Raw genomic sequence first — 21,085 nt, 5'->3', positions numbered from 1 at the left:
TATACTATATATATATATATATATACTGTATATATATATATATTTATATATATATATAGTATATATATACTGTATATATATATATATGTAAATATTTAAAAAGAAGAAAAAAAGAAGAATATATATATATACATGCATATATATATATATTTGTTTATTATTATTATTATTTTTTTATTGAATGGAGTGTCATCTTGGAGGGCAATATCCAATTATCCAAATTTTTCCAAGAGTATTATTTATGAATTATCACACATCAGTGTTCATTTTGATGTCGTGGATCGTTTTGCTGTTGTTGCATTGCGTCAGAACACAGCAACGTGTTCGCATTATTTTGTCCATCTTGTGCACAATATATCTTCATGAACAGGGAACACTCATCAGCACCTGGTGATGTAGTTCAGCTTCCTGCTGCTAGTCAGCACTGTTTCCTGTTCTCAAAGTCAATCATTGTCTCTCGCTCTCTTTCTTTGTCTCTCTGTCTGTCTGTCTGCCTGGAGACATGAGACACTTCACACACACACACACACACACACACATACACACTTATACACACACACAGACACACACATGCACACACACACTTCTCTGTCTCACCGCTCTGCCTCCCAATTATTGAGACCCTAACAACTACCTTTGAATATGGCCTGTGGATAAATTCGCTATTACCAGGTCACTGCCTTGCAGCTTATCTTTCCCCCTCTTGACACACACACACACACACACACACATATATATACACACACACACACTGTCTCCCCACACCCAGACTCTTTCTAGCCGCTGTCGACTCTAATCATCAGCCGCCGAGGAGGCACAAAGCTCAAAAAGGAGAGAAGAAAGATAACCATGGCAACAAATTTGAGGCAATTTCAGTAATTATATGAATTAGACGTCTGGCTGAATTACAGTGTGTTTGTTGGTCAGGGAAGAAAAAGCTCTCAGCTCTGCTTCTGAAGGGACAGGAATAAGAAGATGATGCATTCTGTGTTTAAATTCACAGCAAAAAGTGAGTTTTTATTTAGTTTCTATGAAGATGTTTCTATTTTAAGCCGGATGCCACATTATGCTGGCCAAAATAGGACACACAGTCACTCACACAGAATGAATGTCTGAGCATAAATGGCAGCTGGCAAAACAGGCTTAGCCAACCATGAAAATCAACATGAATTCCCACTCGGCTGGAGCTCGATGGCCTGAGGCGGCGCTCCCTGTGACCCGCGTCCGCGTCCCCAGACACCCCTTCACACAGTGGAGAGGAGAGCCATGCGACTCCACGGGGCAGAAATAATGTCAGAGTGGATCTCCGACAACCGTTTAATGGAGATAAGGAACAGAGATAGATAATCTCAGATAGCTTGCCATATATAGGGTGTTTAAAAAAAATTTGTTTTACCTGAAATATATGTATATTTGTTTGAAGAAGTAAAAAAGATCAGTGATTTTCTTTTAATTGTTAATTTATTCTTATCCCTTTAGTTTATTGGTAAAACAGTTTTTAAGCAATATCTAATTTCCCTTGAAGATACAATCCAAAATGATTTTGCACAATTAACATTTCTGACACGTTTCTCATACGTTGTTTAATGTTTTAGTTTTCTGAAATGTTTTAAGTTTATATGCATTTGTTTAATCATTTCCAGGTGTCAGTGAAAACCCTAAAAAGTCTTCTTTTTTGTCACTGTAAATAACAACAAGCTCAGACCAAATTATGGATAATATGTTCAAGAATATCATGAATGTAACGACATTTAAACTAATCAACCACATCCACGGAGAAAATAACGATGGTAACAGACCACTATGTATTCTTCTCCGTGTTTATGCTGCAGGTGAGTGATGGGGGGACATGAGCAGTCACACTGTCATCTGAGCACGTTGAACGCTGCTGCTGCTGCTGGATGGGCAGCAACCAAAATGACCCTGAAGGATAACTGTGATTCTGTGAGATGCTCTACACGAGGTACAATCAGTAGAGTAGCCACTCATACATGAACACATTCTTCAAGCAGTAATAACAGAGTAAACTTTCCCATCATATGGACTAAGTCAAGTAAAAACAATACATCTCCGAATTTGAGAAAATGAGGATTAAGTATTGAGACCTATTTCTTAAAATAAATAAACCATCTAAAAAAAAAAACGTTAGAAGATCTAAAGAAATAATAACTGAAACAAAGCTGTTCATCTTCGCTGATGTAACATGTTGGAAGTACAGTACTTGGTTTCCGAGGACAGCGAAGCTAAATATGACAAAACACTTGAATTGAAATAATTATAATGCTGTATATAGAAAGACGAGGCTGTACATGCTAAGTGTGTGTGGTCCTGTGTTATTTTAAAGCATTTTTCACAAATTCAAGCCAGAGCAAAATCTTAAACCTTGAATGAAATTTAAAGTAATTTGATTTGAATCCGTGTTTTTTCCTTGATCTTTGCAGAAAAGGACAGGTAGTCGGTATAGATTAAAGCCTGGACCAGTGTTCTCCCCCTTTCTTGTCTGGGCCAAAGTGTTTTTGTTCATCCTGCCAGTGTGCCATTTTACACAAACCACTGCTCCCCTGCGACATCTACATCAAGCTGCGCTGCCTCGGGGTTAAAATGGTCCTTTTTGTAATTGCAAGAGCAAACAGTTGTTCTTAATAGCGCCACGCTTCTCTCAGCATCCACCAAACTGCCTCTAAACACAGCCGTGGAAAACTCTCTCTAAATAGTTTTTGGATGTATATGTTCCAGTCGTAGAACTCAGAAGCTCATTTTAAGAGGAATTAAATGTGTGAAGAAAAGAAAAAAACAATCAAAAGGGGGACACGTTTTGAGGCAGTGTGCAACTTCATCTGTGACGCGATCATCTTCTCCTCCGAAAACAGCCTTTTATTTACAGCTGCTGTTCAGCACATTCAAAATAGGGTATTACAATGGAGCTGGGCCTTTTCACCGTTCAGAAAGCACCAGCTGTAGGAGGCAGCATTGACAGAGAGTGGAGGAAAGGGGAAAAAGAGGAGAAGGAGAGAGTGAAGAGGGCGCGGGGGGGGGGGGGGGGCTATTAATCTCTCCCCTTCATTCACCACTCTACAATGAATTGCAGCTGTGGCTGCAGATAACAACTTAGCATTTTCCCCCTTCTTTCTCCTCGCGTGATTATCTGCAGTCAGGTGCGCGGGTGGAGGTATGATCACAACAGAGCAGAGGGAGAGAGGACACAGCCAGGGAGGGTGGGGGGGGAAGGAGAAGAAGAAGAAGAAGAAGAAGAAGAAGAAGAAGAAGAAGAAGAAGAAGAAGAAGAAGAAGAAGAAGAAGAAGAGGAGAGGGCAAGCGGGGATGAAAGAAAGGATGAAGTTTAAACAAGAGAATGATGGAAGAAGAAAGGTTGGAGGAGAGGACAGAGGAGCGGTGAAGGATACAGAGTTAGAAGTGACCGACACAAAAGGCAGAGTGGTTGATGACTTTAGATTGTCGCGAAGATCCCTGAAAGAGAAAAATGAAACTATTGAAATGACGGGAAAGGTCACGAAACTAATTAGAACCGCAAGCGACATTATTTGAATTCTTATTCATTCGCAGGTTTTTTTTTATGGATTCAACAATTCATTGTTTGGTCTGTGACACATTATAAAACAGCAACAATGCTTTTCCCAATTCCCACGAGCCAAGAGGGTGAAGACCAGAGATATTAAATGCTCCACGATGTTCAACAAGACAATGGACTTAAACCATTGAGAAAAGTCCTTTTCAGTTATGACGTGATAAAACTAAGAGAGTGAAGGCTCAAACATCATTATTCTGATATGTAGCAGGTCTCTGTTGTCTCGTGGTCGCCGTCTTAGTTTAGCGTGTTACCATGCCAACTCATAGTGAGCACTAAACTCAAAGTCAGCTGATGCTGATGGGAATGTGGCAATGGTTTTGTATATTGTTGCTCATAAACTAAAGTATTGGACAAAGTAACATGTTGACCTGATAAAAGATGACAAGATGAGAAATGAAAAAAGTGAAAGGATCCACCAAGTCACTACAATTCATCCTGAACAACATGTCACGGCAGGAGCACAAGACACATTTCCCACGCGGGACATTGAAGTATATCTTATCTTATCTTATCACATTTTTCTAAAGACACAAATATCAACCTCATGGTGGCGCGAGATGGAAAGTCAGAGGGTCATGAAAGTAATTTCATCCTCTGGGGACTGGGTATGATACTATAAAGATATTTTAGGCTGCATCAAAAACATGTAGATGATATTCTTAGCATGGCTAAAAACAAGGAGCAAGAAAAACATTGACTGGAAGTAATACAAACTACAATGATGCAGGGAGATACCACTACACTCAGGGAAGGGGGGGGGGGGTGAGCACATTACAGGAGAAGACAGAGAGCTGTGAGATCGAAATGCAAATAAGGCAGCAGTGAGAGCGAGAGCTGGATTGTGCGAAGAGAGACGAGGTGCAGATATGGAGGTGTTTAATATTGTTTGCTGTTTATCTCAACCAAACACAAGCGCACAATAGAGATGTTATCTCGCCCACCTAAAGGGGGAGAAACATTTCAGATCACAGTGGAAAGTGATAAGCTACATTCAAGATTGAATTAGGGAGAGGTGTGATCTAATAGCTTGACTTCTGTTGCAGCAGATATGAAGAGAAGGATATTTACTTATAGGCTGAACTGACTGGATGTGAGAGGAATATCCTGAAGAGTGAATGAAGAGGACTATAAAGAGGACTGCTGTTTGCGGGGTACCAGAGTATCGATATAATGTGTGTATATTTTTTCATTTTTATTTCATTTATTTATTTATTTGAAAAGGGACCGTACACATTAATCAACCCAGGGGTAAATGTGTCGGTCTTAGCTAAGGCTACATTTCAACCGTAGTCCCTGTGGCCAGATATTACAAGTCATCACTAAAAGAGAAAAAGGTTATCACAAAAACATCATAAAAATCAATAAACATACAGGTTACGATTAAATAAAAGCCCTAATCATAAAATCATAAAAAACATCAGAAATTTATTAATTTTGTATTAAAAGTAACTATTATCTCAGACTGTCCTTCCAAAATAAAATAACATCCGGCGCTTCAGCAAATCCCCCAAAATCTCATACATGCATATGTTCACGTGATAAAGGCCTCTAGCGGATGGAAGAACAAAGCATTGACCTTCAACACAGGATCAAAAACCTTTGGTTTCTTTAAACAATAGCTGCCGTAGATGTAAGGAGTTCACGTGAACGTCCGCCTCTTGTGGTATTCACAACTTCAGAAGTGCATCATTTCAGTCGCACACTAACTCAGGCAAGAAGTCACATGTTTAGGTTGTTTGTAATGTTGAGATCAAAGGGAAATATCCGTGTTCAGTCTCTCTCATTGGTACAAAACATGTTATTTGAAGGAGTTGTAGGAGATTTAAAGAATAATGTTGGTGGTCCTTCATTACAGGTAGCCACTGGTTTTAGTTCAATTCTGCATGACATTATTTTAGATAAGTAACATGTGAGTGAGATTGTTAAACCGACACATTTCATCATTGAATTGAGTTACAATAGTTTTGCAAAACCGTGGTGGTGCATTATTTTTTTACGTATTCAAGTGTGTTCATAATGTGTCATCTGGTATTCCAGCAATGCCACATGGATATAATGTGGTAAGTGATAAAATATTGACAGTGATTAAATATCTATTTTCAAAATACAGAGATTACTTCCTTCTCTGCAAATTGGTTTTCATACCATGCTGGTATTAACTAAAACAAAAGGCTTCTTGGAAGTTAGGAAATCATTAAGAAAAAGGCAGTTTGCTTGTTGAACGTAGGTGGTGGTAATGTAGTAATGTTTGCACATTTTAGTTAATGATATGATATGATATGATATTCCTTTATTCGTCCCACACTGGGGACATTTCAAAAATCACAGCAGCAGTGCACATCAGAGCAACAATGAAAATAAATATAAAACACAAAACAAAATGGGCTTATATATGTAAACCTTCTCATATTGTCCTTCAGGTTTTGTTGAATTCAGCCCTCAACACTCTTGTGATAATTAAACCTAATCCTGTTTTTTCGGCAATAACCCATTCAAGTGGAAATGTGGGCCGTTCTTTACCTGCTCAGCGTCGGTGTCAAAGCGAGAGGCGGAGGTCCGACAGCGGAGATGCTGCTGATTTGTGTTTCTGTCAAACGCCCAAAGATGCAGGGAGGGAAGAGAGATGAGCGTGGAAAGAGAGCTTGTCCTGCTCTGCATATCTGAGGTTGCAGCTCATTTGAGCCTCTTTCTCCTCATATCTATCATTTACCCACGGTCATTTCTTAACAGTATAACATGTTTACAGTCAATGGTAAGTATGGAACATGTTGCTGTCATAATCTGGGGAACATAAGGCCTGTAAAGCCAGTAAATCAAGACATTTTAAGTCACTATGAAACAGCGAATGAAAGATTATTATCAGTTATTGTCTATTTCCTCTTGATACAAAAATACACCACAACTCTAAAAATATAGAAACATTGAGCTGCCATTATTTTTTGTCTAATTAGCTAACAAGGGGGCAATGTGTAGGATGTGACCAACATTTGTATTAAAACAAATGTTTTTGATAACTAACATTACCAATAATTGCTGAAGGATGTACAGGTTATGTCTCAGACAGTTGTGTCTCTGACGTCTATATATTGTATCGCGCAGAATTCTACTGAAACAAACTAGAAGAGACGAAAGTGTTCTCATTTCTGCCACTTTGGATTAAACCCAATAAACAAACAAGTATACGAACTATAACAGTTATTTATGCAGTAAATATAATAAAGACCGACGCCACAGATGAAGATTATGAGATAGCAGTTTGGTCAAACTTTGAGGATCCATGCCCTTGTGTTGGTTAGCTTTTTATTATATATAAGCAAAACTCTTGACTGTAAATCTTAATTTAATGGACACAGTAAAGAGGCAAATAGATTCTCCCTATTAATGCTGAGCATGTGGATAGACATTATACATTTAAAGGACTCTTCTGAGATGTAAACTAAACTGAACATGTGTGTGTGTGTGTGTGTGTGTGTGTGTGTGTGTGTGTGTGTGTGTGTGTGTGTGTGTGTGTGTGTGTGTGTGTGATGTCTGCCTGCGTGCCCTCTGCTGCAGTCGTGCATGTGTTCCTCGATGTACTTGTTAAACAGGACGAGAGGGAGATCAGAAAGCAATCAGTGTTGGTTGTAGACACCGAGGGAGACAGCCGGAGGGCCGGTGTTGAGAGGAGTGAGAGAAGTTGAGTTTATTGACCGGTCGGTATGAGATGTGTTACTGGAGTTGCCCTCGGGGACGCGGCTCACTAACACGACGGGCCAGATGACCTGCAGTCTGTCAATGGAAGTGAAGGAAAGTTGCATTTGAGAGAATAACAGAAGCATCTGAGTGATGCATTGGACATTATTCTGTAATGTTTTGATGATATTAATAAAGGCCCTGAAAACGTATTTTCTGAATCTTCTTATAAATAAGTGTTATTTCCTTTGAGAACACTATTAATTTTTCTAAAGTGTGAATGTTTTGGACTGTTGCACGTAACAGATTGCCTTCGTCCCCTCAGGATGAAGCGACATTTAAATCTAAAAAAAGACAGTTGGTTGATTTCACTGAGCAATATATGTCATTTAAATGTTGCCTCTATGCTTCAGTTCTTTATTCGCAATGTATAACTCGATTTTAGACCATATTTTTAAAACATCAATACATTTATTTGATATTTAATGATTATAATGGTGTAAAAGAATATAGACTTGATTCCATCAGAAGAACAAAAATATTGTTTGTGCTAAAAATTATTGGATGTATAGATGTTTTCTAAATATTTAGATACATTTCGGGAAAGCAGGCAAAAGCCATAAAATAAACAGCTGAAAATTGAAGAATGCGATATAGAAACAAAGTTATTTAGTTGGTATCAAGTTTCCAAAGATTTGTCAGGCTTAATTTGGGGGACATAAGAGCAGAACAATAATTACATTTGGTGTAAATTGTGCAGCATTCATGTTTCACTGGATCTAATCATACAGCTTCAAGAGTTTAACAAGATTTTCTTAAAACAGATGGGCACGACAGTTTTTATCAACTGTAATACTAAAACAGGAGTAAATAGGGGATCTATTTCCAATTACTGATGAATACACATTTGGTGTAATGATATTTATTGCACCACGAGGTGTGTGGGATGGACTTAAAATAAACTACATGTTGCCCATGTTGTTTGCAGTGAAGGTCAAATATCACCCAGTGCAACATTGAGGGTCATTTGTAGTTTTTTTGGACAACAATGGCGGTCTATCTCACAGAGTAACAAGTGATATCAGACTCAATTGATTTTGATTTTGGTCTTTAGGGATTTGTTGAAAATAAGAAGAACAAAAACTATGAAAGATTGATTGAGAGCACAAGCGTTTATGTTAATTTACTGGCTTCCTCCATATGTTCAAAGCCAGACGGGAGTTGGCTCTATAAGAAGTCTGCAGGTACAAGTGGTTCAGGTCAAACTAGTCCGGAGCAACAGAGCTTTATTGTCTGGTCCCCGACTGCATTGACCGTCTAAATATAGAGCCGATCACCGGCCTGGTGTTGCAGAACGATTATAGCTCTCGAAAGACAAAAACACCTTTTGTAGCCGGGCTTCTGTATTTGTGCAACGTCTGGCACATCAGCCCAGAAATCAATAGTAACATCTATTCTCCTGGTGTGTGTGTGTGTGTGTGTGTGTGTGTGTGTGTGTGTGTGTGTGTGTGTGTGTGTTGTACATGTCCGTGTTCCTGTGTGTGTGTGTGGGTCCTGTGGCTGAGCTCATGATAAGTGCTGGGGTATTTTTTATTTTTTTTGCTGCTCTTGATTGTGCTGCTGACAATAGCAGTTAATGACATGCAGCCCAGAGTGGCTGCACTGTGCCGCTGTGGGGGGGATGGGAGGACGCGGAAGGAGAAGCCCATTTTCAAACGAACACGTGTTTTTTATTCATAAACCTGGACGCGACATGGCCAACGGTTGCCTTTATTAAGCTCCGAGCACTCACCATGAGCGCTGCGAGTTTCAATTAAATCAAAGCTGTTTTGAAGGCCTGCCGACATCACAGGGACTGAACAAAAAGCTTTCAGCAGGTTGTGAATGTAGCCAATTGCAAACAAGATGTGCATTTCAATGAATCATTTAGGCTGGAAGGGAAGAGGAAATAGACGGGTTGTACGAATAAAAAAAAAGCATCAGTGCTAATTTGAAAAAGGGATTCCCTGTCTTCAGCTTTTGATCTAGGATCTAGTTCAAAGAAATAAAACAATTTATGCTCCGAGAGAGAAACACTTGTTTGGCAAGCGAAATGTTTTTTAGAAACATGAATGCAAGCAACTCAAGGAGATGACATGTTGACTTTTTAAGCAGTGATAAGATATCCTCAATTTGTTTTGGCCTATATTTCTGTCATTTTGTTTTGGCTGATTCTGTATATTTCTAAACATGAGTACAAGCGGTGAGATGTGGCCTAATATAAAGTCTTGTATGTGTGATTTAAATGAGGTTGAGACTGAAATACATTTTATAATGATCTTTGAGTTAAACTGTTCCTGTATGACATGACAGATGAATGTAGACTTCAGTGGCTAAATGCGGTTTAATTTAGCTATATTTTGTTCAAGGAAACAGTTTGACATTTGTAAATATGCAAATTCACTTTATTGGCAAGACCTCATGGATACCACTCCCTCATGTTTGTCTAGCTAAGCATCAAGACTGGAAACAGGAGGAACCAGGTAGTTGTGTATGTGGGCTGGGAACCTACAGATTTCAACTAATTGACATTTAAAGTTCATTATTGTCCTTAAAACAGAGATTACTAAAAGGTCAAACTAGTTGGTTGATGCATGAAGACGTAGAGTAAACTATACAGTATGTGGATTTAAAAGCCGATAACCTGCTGCTTCCACACAGGTTGCTCAGCCGGCTGTCCCCGTCCCTGCAGGATGAAGCACTGTGACCCTCTCGGCTCTCGCGGTCTGGTTGTAAACGTTGGGGAATCCCTGTGAGCGCTGACGAGATGTTGCTGCTCTCACGACATGAAACTTTAATGAGAACAAAACTATGACACTTAACTACAGCCACTGAGGTCTGAGCTCCTTTATTGACTTCGCTCTGGGCGACAGGACCACACACACACACAGTCACAACATTGCCACACACTTAACAGATGTGCGCATATGCAGACACACACTATTGTACTTGGAGTGCGATAACCAGAAACACACACACACACACACACACACACATCAATACTACAGGATACTATAGTCCTGTAGTAGATTATGTGTGATAGATATAGACAGCTTTTCCAAAGCTTTAAGTCCTGATCAATACTGAAGATGTCTTCCTTGCTCTACTACTCACTTATAACAATAACAATACAATAGTACTTGTAATAACAACTGAGAATATGGGCATTTTAAGTAATTTAAATAGGTCATTTAAAACAATAATTAGCTCCATTATTCCTCAATTCATTTTATTTGCCTTGAGGCGAATATCAGATGTGCACAGCATGATAACCTACATCATCTGCAGAATTTAAACATGAATACTAATTTATTTATTTTTAAACATGTATGTCGAGGTCCATGTTTGCTGATGGCTTGAGATTTTTTTTTTTTACAGGCAGTGTGTGAAAAATCGATGGCATAGCTTTGTGCCAGCCCGAGGCAACGCGGGTCCCCACGGACTAGCTCAGTTTATTGTACTCAAAAAAAGGCAATTACAATGTTAATGTGTCGCAGCAGGAGAGTGAACTCGGGAGGCACGGACGTCAAAAGGATGATGGAGAGCGCAAAGTCACCGTGGGTTACCAGAAAAACGGTGTCTGGGGAGCGTTTGATATCAAAAACAGAGGAAAAGACTCACCTATAGATACACTTTACTCTCGTTTTTGGGTTAATACAAATCACTTAAGTATTGTTATTATTGTAATATTGAATTGAATAGACAGATAGATGGATAGATAGATATAGATAGATAGATACATATATAAATAGATAGATATAGATAGATAGATAGATAGGTAGATAGATAGATATAGATAGATAATTAGATAGGTAGATATAGATAGATAGATAGATTGGTAGGTAGGTAGGTAGATAGAAAGATGGATAGATATATACATATATATATATATATAGATAGATAGATAGATAGATGGATATAGATAGATTGATAGATTGATAGATGGATAGATAGATAGATATACATATATAGATATAGATAGATAGATAGATAGATAGATAGATAGATAGATGGATAGATGAATAGATGGATAGATGGATAGATAGATAGATGTAGAAGAATTTCTCATGCCATTTGTCACTATTGTTCCCAGACAGCTGCCGTCATGCAGGACTGATACAAACCCCTCTCTGGGGAAGTCTCTCGGGAGCCAATAATAAGCCATTAAACAGGCGCATTAGGAGTAATGAAAAGGCTCTTAGTGGTTTACCACTGCGGGCTGTATACCTGGATGCTTCTCCATGTGGAAGTGGGCTGTGTGCCTGATGGTTCGGCTGCCGCTATATGTTTAGGGAGGAGAGGTAAAACATTGTAGATATGATGATGTTTGCATGTATTAGGATGTTTTCAGTTATACACTCGATGCATTCTGTCATCATCTGAAACAGCTTGTTTAGAACTGTTCATGCAGATGTACTATCTAAATTAAGCGATATATGGCTTTATAAACCCATATGATGGAGGTATATGATGAAAACATTGGAAAACTGATTCCATTGTTGGTGTTATGACATTGAAACGTTTCATTGTGGGCAGTTTATGATATGTGCATGTGTGACTACTGTTCTGGTGTTTGTCTTGTCAGATCTCTCTTTCAAAAGAGATCCTGACCTCAGTGAGATTACCTGATTAAATAAAGGTTACATGCTTCTTCTTTTTATCTGCAAACGTGGCCGGGGTGTAAGCACATCTCAGGATTTAAAGGGGAATGCCCCCTGAAGTTGGATTTAATGTGTTTTTATGACATCGCAGCTAAATTTGAACGTGCCATTTTGAAGATGAGCGGCAGAGAGATACATTGAGCTTTATGCAGCACCATGAATATGGACAATGGAACATATTTACAGGACACAATACAAGTGAGACTATAGGTGGGGTGTACTGTTCAGAATCACAACTAGAAGCTCTAAACACACTCACATTAAACTAACTTTGAGTTTAGTAAATCATGATTAATTTCTCAACATTTTTAAGACATATTAAGTCACTATCCTCTCCTAAAAATATATATATACATATGGGTAATCTAATGTCATTACAAACTCAAGTCTGCTGTTCCCAAGGTCAAGAATGAACCTCAAAACGCAATTGTTGTGCAGGTGGATTTCTCCTTTAAACGCTGTCCGTGGTGCTGAAATCTGGACTGATGAACAGGCTCTCACATGTTTTACTCTTTCTCACTGCTTTCAAAACGATTTGCACAGAACTGTTCCGACTGGTGACACATCCTCTAGTCGATAACACAGACGGCGGACGACCTGCGATTGTGATGCAAATGTTAATGGACTCTGAGGTCCTCTGATTAGCCTGATGTGGGCTAATGTCCCTCCTCTGCGGTCCCCAGAGAGCCAGAGTGCCTTTTTCTGTCCCTTATTAATTGTGGAGTGTTGGGTGGTATTTTTCTGCCTCGCTGATTTGGCAGACAGACGCAGCCGCCAGGCATTCATGGGTTAAATGACAGGTGATGTCGCACTATATGGTTTCCAGAAATCTTTATCTTTCACATCCATTTATTTTTGGAGGACAAAAATCATTTTGCAACATCACAGCATTCGCACCTCTTTCTCTTTCTCTCTCTCTCTCTCTCTTATCTTGGCGCAATCTGGGTCGTGCGTCAAACATTCATGTAACACACATACACACACGCACGCACGCAAGCACGTACATACTCTCTCTCTCTCTCTCTCGTCATTACCTTGTCTCACTGAAAACATTTAATGGATGGGGTAATGATAGCCCTACGTAATTGCGTTCAACACTATGGAAACATAAAACCCATGCAGTCAGTTTACCCTTGTGAAATATCCTCAATGTAATGTGTTGCAGCAGCTTAAAACATATAAAGTTCAACATGGATCAGGTATTTATTGGAATATGTTCATGTTTATTATTGTACTCTGTGATAAACCCTAAACCATGCAGGTGGTAGCCTCTGCTGGTCTTCATGCAATGAGAAATTCTCCCCCAATAGCAAAAATTAGGCTTTTATTTGTCTGTTTCGAGGAAAAGGGGATGGGGGGTTGGGTTGGTGTCTGTGGAGGGGGCTGGAGGGAGGGGCTACATGGAGGCGGGGAACCTTGTGCCAGCTCACCCATGTGTGTAATGTGAAAAAGGAGAGCCGGGGGGGTGAAATACTGAGGAGGGAGGGGTGGAGGGGGAAAAATGCGTGTGGGGGGTGGTTACACTGGAGGACACAGTGACAATGACATTTTGGATTTGACTTTCTATCACCAAGAAAGAAGAGAGAGGGGGGGGGGGGGTATATTGAACATATACGCGGTCCGACACAAAGCAGCACCAACTCGGACAGCACAGATAAAGCTTTGATTAGTCCTATCCGTATCGACAGAGGCGAGGACCCTCCTGGGACGTGGCACCCTGACCCTCTGATGACTCTCGGGATGGGTGATAAACTGAGAGAATCACTTTCCCTCCTCTTTGCAGACGGATAAGCGCGTGCGGCTCGGAGATCAGAGACACACAATGAAGAGCTGCTCAGAGGAAGTGACCGCGATCAAACGAGCGAGATCCTTTGGACCTGAGGAGTCTGAAAGTATACGGCTCATTCATTGTCACATGTGTGTGTGAGGTGTTATAAAACTGTTAAATCCACGAGACACTTTCCGCATAATAAAAAGGGTGAAAGTTGCATTTTACACAATGGAACAGAGGCCTAAAAATAAAGCACAGGAACACGTTGTCCTCCTGCAAGAGTGCGCGCGCACGTGTGGGATTCCTCGTATCATAATAAAGTCTGAACCACATTTGAAACTGAATCCACCACATTTATTCTTATAATTAATGAATACTTAATTCTAATTATAGTATTATCTATGCAGCAGGTCGCGAGAGATGGCGGCCGTAACCTGCTGCTGGTGTCCGGGCTGCTCTTTTCATCTCGCAGCACACTCCATCAGACAGCGCGGATCAGAGGAGGGCTGCAGCCCGCTGATAACAGCCTCTGTCATTAACTCTTTCATTCAGGGCTGAAGGAAAGCAGCCATTTTCGTTCCCACAACGGAAAAAGACAACAACAAAAAACCCACGCACACAAAACGCACGCAGGTGTGAGCGATGTGTGTGTGTGTGTGTGTGTGTGTGTTTTTATCATGATTCAGACCCTGCGGCTTAAATCAGGCTCGAGGTGCATGTGTCGAGATGCTCAGGCCTGATACAGCTCGGCCTGCTCTCCCTGAAGCTGCGAGTGAAATCATCGCGATGCAGCCAAGCTCTAGATTTAGCTTACGGTCTTCACATTGTTGAAAAGGAGAACGAACAATAAAGCAAACCATGATCGCCCTTTTTCTGGGCTTGCACTGACCACATCTTAGTTTACCAAAAGGGTTAATTAATCTATTTTCAAGAGGAAATGTGCAATAATTAAAATATGTTCCATACATTCATATTAGGGCTCGCATACTGATTTTTTAGGATAAAAATAATAGCATACTTGTGTTCCTGTTTGTCAGCCAGAGAATATATTTTTACTCTCCTATTATTCCGCTGCATCACGGTCTGCAGGTTACAGCCAAGGACACCAGATTCAGAGCTTTTAATAGATCATATTATTGTTTCAAAGCAAAGCAAAATATCCTGAATATACATATAGCAACAGACCGTGTTATATATATTAGCTCCAGTCTGACTGCACAGTCCGCTGCTTTGTGATGAACTCTGATCCTGCAGCCTCAGGAAACACTGAACATGTGAGATACAAAGTACTAGTGACAAGTCTGTGTCAACAAACTGTTTGCAGCACTTTGGGCCCTGGCCTTTAAATCACGTATAGGCTACATTAATGGGAAGTCATTAAAAGGTGTTATTATACTTGAAAGTAGAACGTGTCCACAAGACAGTTACAATGAGACAGCACAACCAGAAAGATTAGGAGGGTATGACGAGTGTTTCTTAAATCATTGAGATTATTCCTCAAAAAGGCTCAATTTATAAAAGCGTTCAGATCCGTGATGCACCCTCGACTTCCAAACAATAGATACAGGTTAAATGTAGTTTTTACAATATATTCTCAATATAATTTTAATTAACAAAATGGAGTGTTTACACACACTTCTTTTTCTCAATGGCATGGCTCAGATCACATCATCAGACATAAGTGAGTGAATGAATAAAAGAGCGTCTTAATACTTCAGCCTGAACAAATAATCCACGGAATTACAGTCTATCTTTATACGTTCCAATTTGTTAAGCAAAAATAAATAGTAACAACGTTTAAATGCTGTATTTAAACATGTGCAGTCTTGGGTTTCATATCTTACCATCATTTAGCAAACACAAAATGCACAAAAAATATATATATTTTCCTCATCAACAAACGCAACACCGTTTTTTAACCCGATCCATGAAATCCAAGAAACCACATGGGTTACTATGTTGACGCCCCACGTCCTCTTCTCGTGAAAAAGAATATTTAATACAAAAGATTTCTTTTGAAATACAAAAAAATATCTTTATATATCTACGGGTTTTTTCAGTTCATTTTTATAATGTCCAAAGAGTTTGGGTTTTCGTCAAGTTGCAGCTTCCTTTTATATGCGTAAAGTTATGCGGGATTTCAGGCCCCCGGAATGTCATTGGATGTCAGGATGAGGTATTATGGGTTGGGGAAAGGGTGGTGGGGGTCCTGCAAGCACCTCCCCTAGAAATGCAGCAAATCTCTCCCGTTTTCTCCTGGTGGGGCACTGGGAGGGCTGGAGACGTGCTTTGCATTGGCAGGCTGATGAGGACACGTGTCTCCTCTCTGCCTCCCCCCCGGGCTCCACGGTACCGCATTGGCATAGGCACCTGAAAACCGACAACCATCTCTTGGAAACGCTGCCTGCCGCATTATAACCTAAAAGAAAACGATATCATAGGCCCCGCAGAAACCTGTGGGTCGCCTTTCTTCGTGCGTAAAGCTTTTGCGCACAACGCCGAACTGCCTCAGAGACTCGAAAGGTGCGCTTCTCGTCGAGCATCAGAGCGCAGTGCAAAGATGCAGAAACGGAGCAGCGACGTCTGAAGGTGACATGAAACTGGGGATAATTAAGACCAGCAGACGTGCATTGAACAAGAAGTGGAGATAACAATTGAAACCCGTCGGTGTCTTAAAACTCAACTTGCGCTTTTCCTCGTGGATTTATGCAGAGAATCCAGAGCTGTCATCCAAAGTAGTCTCACATTTCTATCAACTGGAGGAGAGAAAAACACACCAATTAAGCTGCAGAAAGTTGCGATTCGGGAGAGGAACGAAAAATGGCGACGTTAATCAGAAGCAAGCTTTCTAATAAACTGTCAAATGCAGCCACCACCGTCTCCAACAAATCCCAGGCGAAGGTGAGCGGCATGTTCGCCAGGATGGGGTTCCAGGCCGCCACCAACGAGGAGGCGGTGGGCTTCGTTGCCTGCGATGACCTGGACTACGACCACCGGCAAGGCATGCAGATGGACATTTTGACTACGGATGAGATGGGAGGTGAGGGGAGCGGAGGCGCAGGCGGACTGGACGGGGACAGCCACTACCAGAGGGGCGGCACCGATCCGGCGAACTCCGACTCGAAAGACGGAGGTCTGGCGAACGAGTTGACTGAAGTCAAACCAAAAATCACCACGTGGGAGGCGGGCTGGAACGTCACGAATGCAATTCAGGTAAAGCCGTATACTTCGCGGATTATCTACGTGCAGTCCCGGTGCTCGGGTCTAATTGGCCGAGTCGCCTTTGGAGCTGCTGTGAAATTTGAGATAAACGCACGCATGCGACCGCATAAGAAATGTTGATTACAATATTAATGTTCATATCACCAGGTTATATCCATTTAAAGCAACTTCGCAAGTAGCTGTTTTTTTTATAATGTCGTGAAAAAAGAAATACTCTTAACAATGACAGACTGCTTTTTTGTGATACATTTTTCATTGGAGCAGAGCAGATATTTTAGAACAGCTAAACTGTAACAATGCGCTGAAAAAGGGAGGTAGTTGATGCCCTGTGCCCCCCCCCCCCCCCTCTCTCTTCTTCTTCTTCATCATCCTCCTCCTCTTCCTCCTCCTCCTCCTCCCCTCAACACACACATTCTTTGTCTGTATCGTGATGCAGTGACACCGATGCACGCCCCTAATAGCTGCTCAACTATACTCCGCGTGCCAATGAATACATTAAAATAAAGAAAAACACAATCGTGTTAGACTTCGAGAGAGATATCTGAAACCTATTTCGTCTCCATATTTGTGTTTTGTTTTGGGGCCTTATTAATTGCAACTACAATATAAATGTATGGGAATGGGTTCCAATGTCTGGACACATAGGCCTAATTTTAAGCAGTAAAAAGTAATGAGCTACATTTATTCCAAAGGTGCCTTTGGCAATTGCGTTTGCGCACAAAAGCAGATTTGAGATGTTTATTTTTTGCGGAACTGTCATTTAAAGTGCGATGATTTACTCGAGAGTGGAGCACGTGGGCTCTGCGACAAAAATCTGTGGACACCATCCTTTTCATGTCTTATCGCGGCTGTGGTCACGGCGGTCACCCTGACGTCAGAGCGTGTCTCCTCCAGTTCGTGGTGACGTCGGAAGCGGATGCGCTTAAAGCAAAGTGGAAAACCCTCGACATCTAAACGGGACAGGGACATCATTGAAGAGTCAGGCAGACGAGGCCCGAGTCATGATGTGTTTAGCTGAACTTAAATATGTTGTGTTCAGAAAAGCATGACTGATTAATATTAATAACCACCAATTATCACAATGTCTTTCTTTTTGATGTTCATAGGGGATGTTCGTTCTTGGGTTGCCGTACGCCATCCTGCACGGAGGATACCTCGGACTTTTTCTCATTATTTTCGCAGCCGTGGTGTGCTGCTACACGGGGAAAATCCTCATTGCCTGTCTGTACGAGGAGAACGAAGACGGACAGCTGGTCCGTGTGCGGGAATCCTATGTGGACATTGCCAACGCCTGCTGCGCGCCCAGATTCCCCAACATAGGTGGCCATATCGTGAATGTAGCCCAAATCATAGAGTTAGTGATGACTTGCATCCTGTATGTGGTGGTCAGTGGTAACCTCATGTATAACAGCTTCCCCAACATGCCAATTTCCCAGAAGTCGTGGGCCATCATCGCCACCGTCGCCCTCCTCCCCTGCGCCTTCCTAAAGAACCTGAAAGCCGTCTCCAAGTTCAGTTTGCTGTGCACGATGGCCCACTTTGTGATCAACGTCCTGGTGATAGCCTACTGCCTCTCAAGGGCGAGGCACTGGGCGTGGGACAAGGTCAAGTTTTACATCGATGTCAAGAAGTTCCCGATCTCCATTGGGATTATCGTGTTCAGCTACACCTCCCAGATCTTCCTGCCGTCTCTGGAGGGGAACATGTCCAAACCGAGCGAGTTCCACTGCATGATGAACTGGACTCACATCGCTGCCTGCATCCTCAAGGGCCTGTTCGCCCTCGTGGCCTACCTGACCTGGGCTGACACAACCAAGGAGGTCATCACAGACAACCTGCCGTCAACCATCAGAGCTGTCGTGAACCTCTTTCTTGTGGCCAAAGCCTTGCTGTCGTATCCGCTGCCGTTTTTCGCTGCTGTCGAGGTATTCGAGAAATCGTTTTTCAACGAAGGAGAACATACGATGTTTCCAAATTGCTATGGGATTAATAGACGCCTAAAGTCCTGGGGACTCAGTCTCCGATGCCTCCTCGTTGTGTTCACCTTGCTCATGGCGATCTATGTGCCACATTTCGCCCTCCTCATGGGTCTCACCGGCAGCCTGACAGGTGCAGGCCTGTGCTTTCTGCTTCCCAGTCTCTTCCACCTCAGGCTTCTATGGAGAAAGCTGCTATGGCACCATGTTTTCTTTGACGTCGCCATATTTGTAATAGGAGGTATTTGCAGCATATCTGGTTTTATCCACTCAACGGAAGGTCTGATAGAGGCTTACCAATATAACATAGAAGAGTAGATGCACGATGTAAACTGGTAATCGCCATTTAGTGATAAAAAAAAGAAGACAAAAAAAGAAGAAACTCGACTTCTCGGTAAGCGCAGCCCCCCCCCCCCCTTTGCTTAATTCATGCGTAAAAAGCGCGCTCACGACACACGCGGACATTTCCGCGTTCATACAGTCTTGCATCAATTCAGAAAAGGCGCGCGCACACACACAGAGAAATAGAATCCATGGCCGTAAGGGAATCCAATGCATCCACAACACACTATATGGACAAGTATATGTTGTATAGATATGAGAACAAACGTACATATACATATTTTCCAGTGGAGTGAACGTTTACAACATTGACCTTAATCAACATTGCAAAAAGGGCAGTGTGTCTGTTCGTCGCTCTCGTGGTGCTTCCCCACTAGACTTCACTTCATGTAACGCTAGAGTTTGCGATGGACGGTTGGACAGCATAGTGTGACTTAAGTTTATTTAAAAGGAGAAACAAAACAGAACAAACAACATTAATAAATGCCACTTACTTATACAGGTAAATCTGCAATATGATTATGGGCTGTGAATGTGGTGTTAAATCAAGGAAAAGCCTGGACACACGCAAGAATAAGACAAGGGTGATAACCAGCAGTGAAACACTCGGATGCGTTTTGAAATGTGTTAGAAATGAGGATATTGGACCTTCACCGAGCAGTTTAAAAATACTGGAAATGCAAAATATCAAAGTACGCAGAAGCAAAACAATTACGATATGCATTGAATGTATGACATTTTAGACATACAAAAAAAAAAAAAACTGGGAAGTGTAAATGAAAACAAAAATCAATATTTGGATTCTTTTGCGCGAAACTGTTAACAGTTTTGCTTTGATATTTTATTTATCCAATGTTTGAAATTAATTTGTGAGTTTTTCAAATCGTGAATAATACAATTCACCAGACCTGGGATACACATTCAAACCCCACACCGTGGCCCAAATCTTAGCAAGATGGGGACCTAAAATGAAAAACATGCACACTAAATTTACCATAATGTTTGTGTCATTGCATTTGAAAACACATGTTGGCCTGTTCTGAAATTAATTGGAAGAGTCCGGTCTCGAAAATTCGATGTCTAAAAATCCCAAAAAAGAAAAGAAGAGAAAAAGAGACCAATAAAGAAGAAAATGTGCATACAGACATTTTTCATTCTGTGCAATCCAATGGGTCCTGTTGAAATGTTATAAAACAGTATGTGTAGTGTGTTATTGTGGTTTCAAAATGATGGAATGTATATCTCAAAGTCGTTATCATATATCGTGAAATTAATATTAAATAAAGAAATAAGTGAAATTATATTGTAAAAATGTGTGTGGTTTTATGTCAAACGAAAAAACGGTCAGAACATGTATTTTTTTTCTCTATAATAAAAGACAGAAAATTGAGCAAATAGTCGCATTCATGTTTTTAATCGAAATTGAAGCTATTGAAGACACCGTGCGGAGGGAGGCCTGCTGCGGAAAGGAAAAATAATCACGTGTCTATTTGTGCGAGGGGGGGGGGAGATAGACGCCTATTTCGTTGACAGAAAATCATACTCTTACGAATCCTACCAAAAAGCATGCTTTATTTTTTTATTTTTTACACCCCCGCGACCCGCGTGCTCAAGTGAAAATAATCTGGACATACTTTCCGCTGCAAGCAGCATCAGGCCTTGTGGTCGACCTGTTCAACTCTCCACTGGATTCTTCTGCACAAATAACATCTGGACCAACCGCTTATTAACCGAGTGAGCTGATGTCCAGCTGTTGAAGCATCAAGAAGCTACCTGGTGCACACGGATGCGCAGGATGGTGCACGCGCATACA

At 41.1% G+C, this 21,085-nt stretch overlaps 1 protein-coding gene across 1 annotated transcript; it reads left to right on the top strand.

The window, feature by feature from the left end:
* The first annotated feature begins 16,064 nt into the window (after positions 1–16,064).
* Positions 16,065–20,669, top strand: slc32a1 (solute carrier family 32 member 1). Its single transcript, XM_056436459.1, has 2 exons — positions 16,065–16,945; positions 18,061–20,669. Exons 1-2 carry the CDS (start codon positions 16,553–16,555, stop codon positions 19,246–19,248), a joined length of 1,581 nt encoding a protein of 526 aa, XP_056292434.1. The 5' UTR covers positions 16,065–16,552; the 3' UTR covers positions 19,249–20,669.
* The last annotated feature ends 416 nt before the right edge of the window (positions 20,670–21,085 follow it).

The sequence above is a fragment of the Pseudoliparis swirei genome, chromosome 18, assembly GCF_029220125.1.
Source record: "Pseudoliparis swirei isolate HS2019 ecotype Mariana Trench chromosome 18, NWPU_hadal_v1, whole genome shotgun sequence".
Taxonomy (NCBI): domain Eukaryota; kingdom Metazoa; phylum Chordata; class Actinopteri; order Perciformes; family Liparidae; genus Pseudoliparis; species Pseudoliparis swirei.
Note: the sequence above shows the minus strand (reverse complement) of the source record. Positions and strands in the feature narration are given on the sequence as shown.

Coding starts and splice junctions, on each gene's coding strand:
- slc32a1 (XM_056436459.1), top strand. CDS start 16,553: ATGGCGACGTTAATCAGAAGCAAGCTTTCTAATAAACTGTCAAATGCA. Junction 16,946..18,060: donor ACGTCACGAATGCAATTCAG/GTAAAGCCGTAT, acceptor TGATGTTCATAG/GGGATGTTCGTTCTTGGGTT.